General features: G+C 37.8%; 1 protein-coding gene across 3 annotated transcripts in view; it reads left to right on the plus strand.

Annotated features, from left to right (window-relative positions):
• Positions 1-6,265, plus strand: part of MARCHF6 (membrane associated ring-CH-type finger 6) — a 57,328-nt gene extending 51,063 nt beyond the window's left edge. For all 3 annotated transcript variants that reach the window (XM_050890713.1, XM_050890714.1, XM_050890712.1), the window contains 4 exons: positions 757-846; positions 2,311-2,443; positions 3,418-3,553; positions 5,868-6,265. In XM_050890713.1, the coding sequence (XP_050746670.1) occupies positions 757-846; positions 2,311-2,443; positions 3,418-3,553; positions 5,868-5,958 (450 nt within the window). In that variant the 3' untranslated portion in view covers positions 5,959-6,265. The remainder of the gene's footprint in view (positions 1-756; positions 847-2,310; positions 2,444-3,417; positions 3,554-5,867) is intronic.
• The last annotated feature ends 6,714 nt before the right edge of the window (positions 6,266-12,979 follow it).

The following is a 12,979-nucleotide window of genomic DNA, read 5'->3' on the forward strand; positions in this document are numbered from 1 at the left end:
TATGATGTCTTAAGTCTCACCAGTTCTGTAGCTGATTATTCTGCCTTGTCAACCTATACTTTGCATTCTATTTTTGGTGGTTTTTATTGAAGAATCTCTTGCAAATATCTGTAATCCAGAAAGGATTGACTCATGATGTGCAGTGTTTGCTAGAAACCTGTAGTTACATTGTGTTCTTTTAATTCCATGCCGTAATAATTGCGGTATATGTAAAGCATGAATTTTCCTCTGAATAGTATGATGTTCTTTTGTGAAGAGCATTGCTTTGCTTTGTTTAGCTTTTCTCACATCAGGTAGGGTTTTGTGAACAATTAAAATTTAAAAGAAGAAAAAAAAACTTGTTTCCTGACTTGTGTGAGCATCTTTGTATCTTCTCTTCTTTTTTTAAAGGAATCAAAATAGCTTATTTCTGGGTAAACGTTACCAGTGTTAATTAGTTTGTACCAGAATGTTAGTCTGTTGCTTTAAGTAAGTGTAATGCTTTTATTTTGTATTTGCCTTTGGTTTAATAGCAGTAGCTGATTTTCCTGGTTCCAGGGAGCTAGGTGTTTTACAGATGTCAGTTAAGCTAGAGAGCATCCTCTTTTTCTTAGGAGTTTGCAGAAGATGTCACTTCTTTTAAACAATGTCCCATGTAAATAGAAAAGTAATTATCTTTTCACTTATAAGTAATATTAACAAGTTGCTCTAAAAGCTTTTGGTTGTCAAACTATTTAAAAATACATTAATGCTAACAGTTCATTTTTACAAAATTAGGACTGGGCTCTTGGAGTTCTGCATGCCAAAATAATCGCTGCCATAACACTGATGGGTCCCCAGTGGTGGCTGAAAACTGTTATTGAACAGGTACGAAAAAATTGTCCATGTGAATTATCTATGTAATACATTTTGAATGTTTTTTGAATGGTGAGTTAGAAAACGGAGTTACAGTTGTAGTAATGGAGTAATTTGAGTAACTGAGTAAAACTCAACTAGTCTTGTAGAATCCTTTTAAATTGTATAGCCTAATCCATTAAGGTACACTCAACAATAAAACAAAAATAAACCTCAGAAATCTGAAATCAAGAAAATGCTGTGTATACCTATATGTAATTTTATCAGGTTTGTATTAAAGTGAGAAACGTCATTATTTCTTCAGATGAATCCACATATTTCCAAATACTGGACATTATGTCCACCACTCAAGAACAGAGAATTTCTGCCTTCTCCAGAGCTGTAGAGATTACCTCATTCATAGATGAGTGCATATGAAAGACACCATTTCTGTTCCCCTTCAGTTATGAAGCAAGACAGAACAGTTTCTGTGAGCAGTTCTGAGTCACATGGCCTGTTGCTTTCTTTGGCAGCAGTATTTTTTTCTTGATTATAACCTTCAAGGTCTATGCTTGTTGTCTCAATGAAGTATCTCAATTGTTTGTCAGAAAGTAACTTTTCAGCCCTGCACTATATGTAATGGCTGTGGTGCATGTCCTGACCTCTCTACAAAAGGTGCCTCTCTTGATTAAGTCTAGCACATAGTCCCAGTTATTAAACCATTTACTGATCACTTTAGGTGTCACACTGGAGAAATGTAGTCTTAGTTCTGTGAGTACCTTTTGATGCATGCCATGGCTCTTCCTTCCATTTTGAATGCTCTCCCTGGGCCCGTTTGTTAGATACACACTCTCCTGAGCCATCCTTAGAAATGGTTACATCCAGGCTGTGGGACAGAGGCCATCGTCTAGCTGTATGTGGTAGCCATTTGAAATCAGTCTTTTCCCATGCTTAGTCTAGTCATATTGAGACCTTAGCTCCTGGTAGTAGCTGCAGAAACTCAGGAATTGTGGAGGCCCTGTCTTCAGGCACAGACTCCACATACAGGGGCTCTGGTCTGCCCAACCAAGTACAAAATAAGATCCTATTTTCTGCCTGTGTTATCAGTTTTAATAGATTTGCTCTATTAGCATACACAGGATCCTCTTTCAGCAAGTTAACAGCACAAAGCAATCCCGGGTCACCCACAGACCCACCATCCACAGCTCTATTTAATGATCTTTCAGCTGGTCTCTTGCACTCCTGCAACCAAATCACAACACTATCCCAGATTAAGTTGCTCTCTGGGCACTATTTAAATGATTTCCTGGAAGCCTCATGATGTAGATTGGCACAGGGTTTTTCCTCCTTCAACTGTGGCCATCATGGTTTTCTTCAGGTTGGGAACACCTGTTTCTTCTCATAAGGAGAATTGTGTAAAACCTTGTAATTATTACTGTAAGCGCAAAGCATGGCTTTCTTGATTGATCCATTCTACTTCTAACTTCTTGTTCTTAGGTATATGCAAATGGGATTCGTAACATTGATTTACACTTCATAATCCGTAAACTGGCAGCACCTGTAATCTCTGTTCTGTTACTTTCCCTGTGTGTACCGTACATCATAGCTTCTGGTGTTGTACCTTTATTAGGTATGTATACATTCAGAATACTTGTTTGTCATCTGATGGTTTAGAGCAATGTAAGTATATCTGTGGAAATAAACTTCAAGCTCTAGGTTATTAAAAAAAAAAACAAAAAACAAAAAAACCCCAGTATTCTGCCAGCAAATGTAGATGCTTAAGGATTGCTGTGTCATCTTAAAAGTTTGGGATTTTTTGAGAAATGCAATACATTATTCTAACTGGCTTTTTAATAAACGAAGTGTAGAGTACATCAAGAGTATAGGACTGCATAATGTCTAAGAGCAGAAATGTAGGTATCTAGCTAGTTTGGGAAAGGGTTGATTAATTTATTTCTTCTTTGGACAATCAACTTTTTAATTTTAGTCTCTCTTTAAGAGCTATACTGAGCTGGACATCTTTTCTGACTTGTCAGATTCTAAAGGAAGCTTAGAACAGCTAAAAATACTGGTTTTGTTTTGAGGTTTTCATTCAGTATTAAAATGTAAATTGTAAATATAGTTTATTTTTTTCAGACTTTCCTATCTCCTCATAATTGAGGGAAATAATTTTATTAGAAGCAGGGTAGATGTGCTTTTTCATCAACAGTTGTCTTTTGCTAGTTAGCTTTGATGTTAACAACATGTTCAAGAAGTCCCATTTTATTCTTCAACCTCTCACTTGAATGCAGACTTCTATAGTGTCAACTTTTTTCTGATATGAGGTATACAGAAGTCAATAAGCAAGAAGAGCTGATAAGCCCAATTTTTTTTACTGTGGATTTTCACTGTGTTAATGGAAAAGTTTCAGCTTTAATGCTTCAGATGAAAAAGAACAGCAGCTGTCATGTTGGATCTCTGAGATAAATGGATGTGTTATTTCTTTCACAGCCCTTCTACGGAAGTTACAGTATAACAAAAAGTATAGAAGCAAGTACAGAAGCAGAAATGCATGAGTTACTTAAGCAATGTTAGATTATGTGAGGGTTGTGTCTTGTTTTGTAGGAGTTACCGCTGAAATGCAAAACCTAGTTCAGCGACGGATTTATCCTTTTCTGCTTATGGTGGTGGTTTTGATGGGAATTCTCTCCTTCCAAGTCCGCCAGTTCAAGCGCCTTTATGAACATATTAAAAATGACAAGTGAGTTATTTTAATTTTTCCACTTTAAATTGTGATGATAACTTCAGATTCAATTCAGGTGTTGTAGATACTTCGGGCTAAGAGGAATTTTAAGAAGCTTTCTGGACAAATGACCCTCTAAGGCAGACCTAAACTGTTCTTGGCAGATGTTTTATCTGTGATTCAGTTAAATAAACACAGGAATAGACTGTCTTTATAAATGGAAGACACCCCCCTTTGTCTTACTTGAATGTGTTTTACCACAAATGAAGCTGATAGCTTGTTTTTCTCCCCTTCTGTAGTCTTGAAGGACAAATGAATATAATAATTATGACATAGCTAGAAGTAAAATCATGTCTCAATCTGCTGCTTATAAAACCATTTCTCCAACCTTTTCTGCATAACTGTTTTTCTTATTCTTTCTACTCGTTAGTCCAATTAACCTGTTAAAGAACATTCAGTTGATTTGATAGAGTTTGTCCTTACCAAATTTTGTACTGTTTTCTGATGTTTTCAGTCATTATTACTCTGTATCATTCAGATGCCTGATAAAATATTAATTTTCCCAGTGGTTTTTCTGGTTATCCTGCTTAGTTTCTAAGCTTTTTGTGTTATCCTTATTACCTTATTTTTTGTGTTATCCTAATTACCTTATGTGTTAGTTATTTAGAAAAATAAGTTTTGGACCCCAGCAACTAGTCATCTTAGGCTTCTTTTGTATTGAAAAGGAATAAATGAGTTTGTTGTGTTCATTTCCTGAGTTACCCTAGAACAGTTTTGCTTTCCACTGACTACAAAAGGAGTCAAACCTAAAATAAACTTGTTTGAATCTTAAATGTTAGGAAGTGAATGATACATTAAGAGTTTGGTGTAAATGTGAAATTAGTAGTATCTGGAAATATTAAGAGAGTTGTAACTAAAATTAAACTCTCAGCAGATCAATTTATATTTTAGCACCTTTTATTTGATCACCTGATTTAAATCCTGTTCCCCATGTGCCTTCATAACATGTTCTGTAGTATTTGGCCTACTGTAGTATGTATAGCTGGTATTTATATTTACAAATGGATTTTGAGCTAAATGTTAGTGTCTTTCAGGCAGAATGCATATTGAATTGCAGCTTGCATTAATGTTACAAGTTGCTTTCCTATGTAAATAAGGCATGTAAACAGTATACAAAGGTGTGAAAATATATCTAAGTGAAAATTACTTTGATATTAAATGAACTTATTAAATGTTATAACCATCCTTGTAGATGAGAAGTTTGTACAACTTAAGTTAATGATCTCATTTCAGGAAGTAAGTAAACATAGTCATGCTAGCTAGTAGAGATTTATGGTTTAGAAATATGCTTAATCAAATCTTTCATGTAACAAATTTCAAAAGCATATACAAGTTTTTGTGACATTCTAAAGTGTACAAAAAATGTGATGGTTGTTTGATTAGGATACCATGAGAAAAGGAGCGGTGGTGAAAAAGTTTCTACAGGAAATGGCAGGTTTCAGGGGAAGAATTCATAGGTGTATATGGCTCTTCTACATGTAGAACCAGTGTACAAATAGGAAGCATGGAAAGGAATTTAGATGGCAAAAAGCAGGAGTGTGAAACTGATATAGAGGAAGTAAGGAATAATGTGAAAGGTAGGAAAACTGCTAAGCTCATGAGATGGTGAGATGTTGAAACAAAATTTAAATAAAGGAATCTTGCAGCCCTTAGGCTTGACATAGAGTAGCATTAGGATATTTTCTCTCCCTTTAAGAAAGATTGAGCTGCAGTAAAAGCTCTTCCTTTACAATACTTTTTTTTTTTTTTTCAACGAGAGTGTTTTTCATTGGATATAAGAGAGGCTCAACTCATACCCAATGCATGTTCTGCATTGTGGCAGATTCTTTTTTGAACTTAGAACCTCATTAGCACTCTCATTTGGTTTTATATCTGAGTTGTTGTTCCAGATGTTCAAGTGGCAGTGGCTCAAACAGACACTGTGAACATGCTCTTAAAAGTATCATCCAGCAAAGGGGCTGAGTATATAAATAATGCAAACACACTCTGTATTTCATATCTTCATTCAGCTTATATATGTCTGAATTGTATGACTACCAAAGTTAAGGCTGTAAACACAAACCTGTAGTGCCTGCATTCCATTATGAAATGCCTGAATGTTGAGAAAAAAGTTGAGGATGGTTGAAGATCATTAAGGGGGGAGGGATCACTTGTAGAATAACTTTTATTGAAATGAGAAAGCTACTTCTGCAGCAAAGGAGGTAGAGTGGATTTGTGTTACAGAATTGTATTAACTTCTGTTAATTTCTCACTGTTTTTACTATAATCCCAGGTACCTTGTTGGGCAACGACTTGTGAATTATGAACGAAAGTCTGGTAAACAAGGCACATCAACAACTCCACCTCAGTCTTCACAAGAATAGGTGGTCATATTAAACATCTTGACCTTCCCTTTGCCTTTACGTGTCCTTTTTTCATAGACTCTTCTTCAGTCTTTGGATATCTCTCCCAATAATACTCTCAGCAGTGTTTTGGCTTCTGTTAGCAGCATCCAGATAGCAGTTAAGGCTCTGTTCCTTATCTGCATTTTCTGATGTTATCAATGCTGTCTGAGGTCTGTATATGTGTAAATAGAAGTATCCTGACACCCTAAAACCTTGGATTAAAACGAATGTGCATTGTACATCTTTAAAAAAGTATATTAATTTATTAAATCTAGTTGTCACTTTATTTTGGACTGCTGTTCTGTTGACAATGTGCCACAAAGCAATAGTGCGAAGAGGCAAGGTGTTTTTATAAAATTTGGAGCTTACTTATGGTGTTCATAACAGTTCTTATTGTAGTAATATGGCATGATTTTTCATGAGTGGAAAGGCCACACAGAGAATATCAAAAGTAAATAACTGTCTTACAGTCAGCAATGAAGTGGCTGTGGTGAGAACATTATGAACTGTGTCTTGCTGTCAAGTCTTTTTATTATTTTGTATAACACCAAAGCTGTTGTACATTTTTCTATTGCCTGATTGTTTTTCATGTGTCTGAGTTTGTAATATTGTACAGTTGCTGTTAAATCAAGAAAATATTTCTTCTGAGAATTCAGATGTACTTGTTGAGGCTCAACTGGGTTTTTCTGTTTGGTTGTGGCATGGGGGGGCGGGTTGGCTTTGGGAATTAAGATTTCCTGAATTGAAACAGTAAGTAAAAAATTTACTAAGGCTAGATGATGGAAGCATTTAAAGGTACCAAGGAAAATTAGATAGGTTCACAACTTAAATTGTAGCCAATTTCTTAACAATAATAGAATTTTTCAGGACCTCAAGAGGAGGGATGAACCTTATCTGATGTGTTTGCACAGAAACAAAGAGCATAGTGTAAGTAACATACTGACCTGGTCCTTAATTAAAGAGCTTGAAATCTTTTTTTTCTATAAGTTACCAAAGTTGCAAATTGTAGTACAAATTTTATATTGCACAATTAGTTTAAAAAAAAAAAAAAAGACCACCCACAACAACAACGAAAAATCTTTTCTTTCAGAATTGGTCACTGTAAATTTTTATGGGAATAACATTGAGGAAGTGATTCATCACATACCATTTATTGCCTGTGGGGCAGGGAAATACATATGCTATTAAACAGGCAAGGAAAAGTTAGCAGATTCCTTTGCAAGGACACAGTCAAGCAAGAGCCACCAAATCAAGTCTATGTTATTTCTATATGTAGATAGAGTTCTTTTGCAGTAATGTTTGGGGGTTTTTTTATGTAGATATTTTAAAGAAAATACATAACAGTATCGCAAAGCTTTAAGTACCATCAAATCACATGCTTAGATTGCAGTATCTTTCCTAGATTAAATGGGGGAAGTGTGAGTATCCATTGCAGTAATCAGAAAATTGAGGGAACATTTAACTTGCTACTCAGTACACTGTCCTTCAGTATTCTCTACTTAACCATATGTGTATATAATTCATACTTGAGAATCTGGCAGGTGCTTTAAGAGTGTCATCTCCTTTTATTGATGTTGCATCTCTGATCTGATGTGTTTTGAGCTAATGTGGTCCAGGCTGTGATGGTGGTAGTTCATTTTTTGGTATCTGCACTCATGTTCTAAGGCAGTGAGCACAAGCCAAATGCATCTGAATCTAGTGGCAGGAGGATTGGGCTGTCACTATCAGAAGGTCAGAAACTACTATTTTACAGAATTGCTGTTGCCCTGATGGTTTTGAACCACAAATATTACCCTTTGGAATGATTTATTAGGAAATTTCCAGTGAAATGAAATCATAGAAGACTAACCAAAATATTTCTCTCTCATTTACTGTTGCTGACTGAATGCTAAATTGAGTATTCGCCCCGTATATTTTTTGATGTGCATAAATATTGCATTTGACTATTTACAGTGGTGTACGTTGTGGGACAGATTTATTTTCACAATATTAAATTCACTGGTAACATACATTCTTACTTAGGCCACGTTTCTGTCTTTGACATCTCTTTCATAAACAGTTCCAAAATGGTCTTGCCACTCAAATATTGCGAGCACTACTGTGCATCATGCAGAATTTGCAGTAGTGTGGTTCTTGTAACTTTGTGTTTTTATCCAGACAAACTGGTCTTAACATTAAAATTTATTAAGAAAAAGCCTTTGTGCTGTTTCTTATTACTGTTATTTGACAAGTCATGACAGAAAAAAACTGAATCGGGCCAGTCATGTAATGTGAACTGTGGCTATTTTAATGTAGCTTACATTATGTGTATCCACTCCTTGTTATGGAGAACTGGTTTCAAATCAAACTGTTGTGCTTGCTTTTGCACTGCTTTACAGATCCCAGGTAAAGTTTGTTTCTGAAACTGTCCATTCTGAACTTTCAAAAAATCTAACCTCCATATCTCCTTATTTTTACATGTGTTTTGGGAAAGAATATGGAGGTTGTATAGAACAAGAATTAAATAACACTACTTTTTTATTGTTTTAATAGTTTGCCTTACTGTGCTGTGTGTACTCCTCTGGCGTAGAAACTTGATAGTAAGCATGTAAGTTAACTGGCTGTTACTAAGACAGCTGACGAGCTCTGTACCAGTGGCTTCCATCTGTGCTAGAGTAATACAGCATGCAGTTGTCTCATATTACTCTTCAACTGGGAGACATTCTGTGTGTGTGCTTTCACCACAATTTGTGTTGACCTTGGGTCTTGAATGGAGGACTTGGAGATGCGTACTGGCTTAATTGTATCCCCTTTGTGGTGTTGAGAATCTAATGCTGTTAGTAGTTCTACAGGCCTTCATCCAAGAACTGTCAGATGGCTCTGTAGCTATCTTCTGCATACTGAAAGAAGTTAATTGCAGCATGGCTTTGACTGTTTTTACACAGATTATTTTATATTGATTAAAAATAGTTAAAACTCTGCGTCCTTTCTCTGACTCCCCCTTCTCCACTGGGTAAAGCCTAAGTTACTTGTTTTTGTTTCTGAGGGCCCTCTGGAACCTGTAACTATTTTCTGTCAGTAACTTCCTCGGTAAGATGCCAGCTCCAACACCAGTTACAGTATTCACATCACTTTTCAGCTGACTGCATTAATTCTTTCCTTGCTTTCCCCGAAGCTTGAGCAAAGGTCTTCATAAAAATCTGCACAGCAGCCCCACTGTTCTTCAGAGAACTCTGTAAAAAGCCCTTCACCTTACAAAGCATGAATGACAGTGGTTTGTTGATTCCACTGCCTGGCATGCTGATCAGTGTCATGTTGTTTCCTCGTACTCCACTGTCTGCCTGTTCGTTTATATCTAGATTGGAAATTCGTTGTGGCAGGGTCAGTGTTCTTGGTCTGCTTGCCTTCCGAATGGGCACTGGACAGCCTGAGCAATGAGTGGGGTTCTTAGCAGAAATGATGATACAGTAATAAAAACATTATACTACCAAGATTCAGTTCCCTGTTTAATGAAGTTCAGGATGCAAAAAAAGGAACGTGTCTTCTGAAACAGATAAGGAAACAACTTTTACAAAGCATAATGGTAAGTTAGAGCTCTCTTACTGTGGTATTTCAGTTCTTAATTAGATTAACTGGAACTAAAGAATGGCATAGTTAACAGCAATTTTATTAAGTCTATGATTATTCCAGACAAGCTATGCTTCTGGTTTTAAGTGCTTCGTTTGGAAGTCACCATAAATTGAGAAACGACATGCCGAAATCGAAGTTACTCAATAATGGAAATTTTTAGAAGATGGTATTTCCAAAGGTCAAATACCGTTCCAAACTAGAGTGTTTTGAATTCAATATAATACTGAGGGATGGAGCAATGGCAAGATTATTTCACAACTCTGCACATCAGTTTCATTGCTTATATGCTTACTTGTTGTTCTCTCGTACTTGTTGAGTAGTGGCCAATGCCAAAGCTGCATAGGCGCGCTCCCCCCCCCCCCGTATAAGGAGAAATCAAACATATCTGGAGTTGTCTGACAACGGGGGGAGGCACTTAACCTTACTTGTCTGATTTATGTTAAATCACTTAACTTTCAAGGAGTGTTTCGGTTCCTGGAAAATGACACTAGTTTTACTTAGAACAGACTTCCTTGTTGCTTACAAAAATAGAGAATGCTGCAAAGCTCATATTTATTTATATTGAATAGAACTTATGTAATAGAACCTAAATAGTGAAGATCCGCGTTGGTGTGCCTTGTTCAGCAGGTGCAAATCGCATACATGGCCTGGTGAAGTTCGGTAAGGAATGCGCTGAATCTAAAAATACTGCTGCATTAGAATGGCGTATACATGGGATATTTTGGCTAGTTGTGACCAGGAGTCGTGGAAGCAGAAGAAGAATTTTGAAGGTGAAATCAGGCAGTGCTGCTATAAAGCAACAATTATGTCCATGGATAGACTTTTAAATGCTCTTAATATAACAGAGTAATTGGTAAAATGCATAGGGGGAAGTACTCGGTGTCTAGGAAGAATGAGTTACTTCTTTCACTGAAGCTACACTTGTGTATGTACTACCTGTGTTTTCATAGAGTTTCATCAGCATAAATTGTTTAGGCCTTACTACTTTGGGCCAAGATTCTCAACATGATCCACCGATGTCCCTCTCACTGTGCCTTTCTGTGATCTCTTTTTCTTCCTCGTTGAAAGGGATTTGTTGACCTAACAGCCACGTTACTTACCTGTGTAATCCCGAGTTTCCTTAAACAACCTTGCATTAACCTGTGTATAATTAACAAGTGTTGTCACATCACCAGCCCCCAAAGCTGAAGCCTCCCTCCCTCACCTACCTCTTGATGTTAATTTTACTCACCAACTATCTTGGAGGTTATTCCAGTCCTTATTTTTTACACTGTCTCAGTCTTCTCGCTTTTATATCCTTGAATTACAGTAATCTTTAAGCAGATGTTTTAGTGTAATTACACGTGAAAAGCATGCTACTTTTAGCTAAAAATATTAGTTCCCTGAAGTATAAATGACTTCAGAAGGACTCAATGATATCCCAATATGCCAGACTTAAAACAACATGAGTAATTAGGCACATACTTTGGGTACTGTTAACACAGGAGTAACGAGTAGATGATGTGCAGTACATCTGGTTCTCCTTAGGAGACTGCGTAGTAAGGATGATTGTAACTCATGTCACTGCAGGTTGTCGTCGCCCCATCCCCTCCGTCCCATTGCATGCTCCCCCCTGCAGTTAAATATATGATGATCTCTGGCCAGTTGGGTTCAAAGGAGAGAGGAGAGCAGTGCCCATGCTCCTCTTCCTGCAAAGAGCAACCAGCGTATCCCGCCCCGAGGTTTTATTACTTGATGCAGTATGTCTTGTTAATTTTTGTTACATGTAAGCATTTATACAAAGATTAATTTAGTCATGCCTTTATAGATTAAGCATGTTCTGGAGCAGCATGCAATGAATTGGTCTCCTGTTTTCCAGTTATTTTTCATTCTTATATGAAAGTTTTAGCCTTTTGCTGTCTCCACCAGTTTGCAATTCATATAAAATAACATTTTAAGAATACACAGTTTTTCATGAAATACTCATAGAAAAACTTTCCATCGACATGCTGCTGTCTCTCATAATATGGTCTGGCAGCTTTATGCATGATTTTGCTGCACTTGACCAAATAGCTGGAAGAATGAGGGTATGACATTTACTTTTTGAGCATTTTTAGGATAGTTCCAAGTGTGTCCAAGGACTGTGGATGAGAGAGAATGTGAAACTTTTGCTGTTTACCTGTTATCCCTAGACACCTTTGAAAAACTGCATTGTGAAATTAATTAAATTCCATTCTGTAAACCCCTGCAGGATAATGTTTGCTACAGGTATTTTTTGCTATAGTGTTCTTAATTGCTTTAAAGCATCTAACCATTTAAAGAACAGGTATGTCATGATATGTGAGAAGTTTGCTGTTTTCATGTAGTTGCAGGACCCTGCAAAGTATTTTGAGGCCCAATACTTGGCCTGTAGCCTATGCAGAGTATTCATGTTTTATGAAAGATTAAACAGTTGTTAAAATGTGTGCTTTTTGTTTTCCAGAGACCACCATTTTATCTTTGTCTTGCATGGCCTTACATGTTCATCAGTGGGGACATAATGTGGATTAGGAAGGGCTTCAAATAAGATTGTGTTCTTTTTCAGTAACTGTTTGGCCTGTTTCAAGCATGCAGCACCGAAGTTTCTTTGGAGTGATGGCTTGTGAAGGCTTTCTGAAGCAAATAATCCTATTATCAAGTTCATTTGAGTGCTCAGGCTACTTACAGCCCATGCCAGAAGGGACAGGAGGGGCATTGCTTTATAATCAAGAGGTGCACTGGTGTCTTCACAGAGTAACCATTCAGGTTACCTCTGGCACTGTTTTTATCTGCAGTGGAAAGAGCAGAGGTCTTGTCCTCCACCAAGACTTCCAGGCAGAGAGGGCGCTTTGGCTCCTTGGCGTTCTGGAGCGGTGGGAGAGCCCACGCGGCCTTGTCGGCACGTGTTGTGCCGGGTTTGGAGCAGCAGGTGCTGAGCAGCAGCTGGTACTGGCCGTGCTGTGAACAGTGGGGCCAGTCCATCAGCAGTATTGCTGTCCTGAATTTCCAGGACTGCGGAGGCTGACCAGCAGAGGTGCTTGTGGCTGAGCTGCCCTTTGCAGCAGCTGCTGCTGCTGCGAGTAGCAGGAATTTTAGGGAATACGTTGCCCTGTGTCTATTTTGCAGCTCAGACGGCGTTTGTTCACATCTCATCCAAGCCTGGCATCGAGGTACGAGAGGGCCAAAGGCAAGATGGACGATGCCGCTAACCAAGCGGTGCATCACTGTGGTCGGGGGACAGGCAGGGGGCCAGCGGGCTGCAGAGAGCCCGGGGGACCCAGAGATCGGCCTCCCCGCGAGGGGCTCTGCCGGTGCCTCAGCGCTAAGCTGTTTCAGGTCTTTTCAGAAGTTTGTAGAAAACAGGTGTTGCTCTTGCATTTTAAACGACGTGGCC

Source organism: Gymnogyps californianus, chromosome 2, assembly GCF_018139145.2.
Source record: "Gymnogyps californianus isolate 813 chromosome 2, ASM1813914v2, whole genome shotgun sequence".
NCBI classification, from domain to species: domain Eukaryota; kingdom Metazoa; phylum Chordata; class Aves; order Accipitriformes; family Cathartidae; genus Gymnogyps; species Gymnogyps californianus.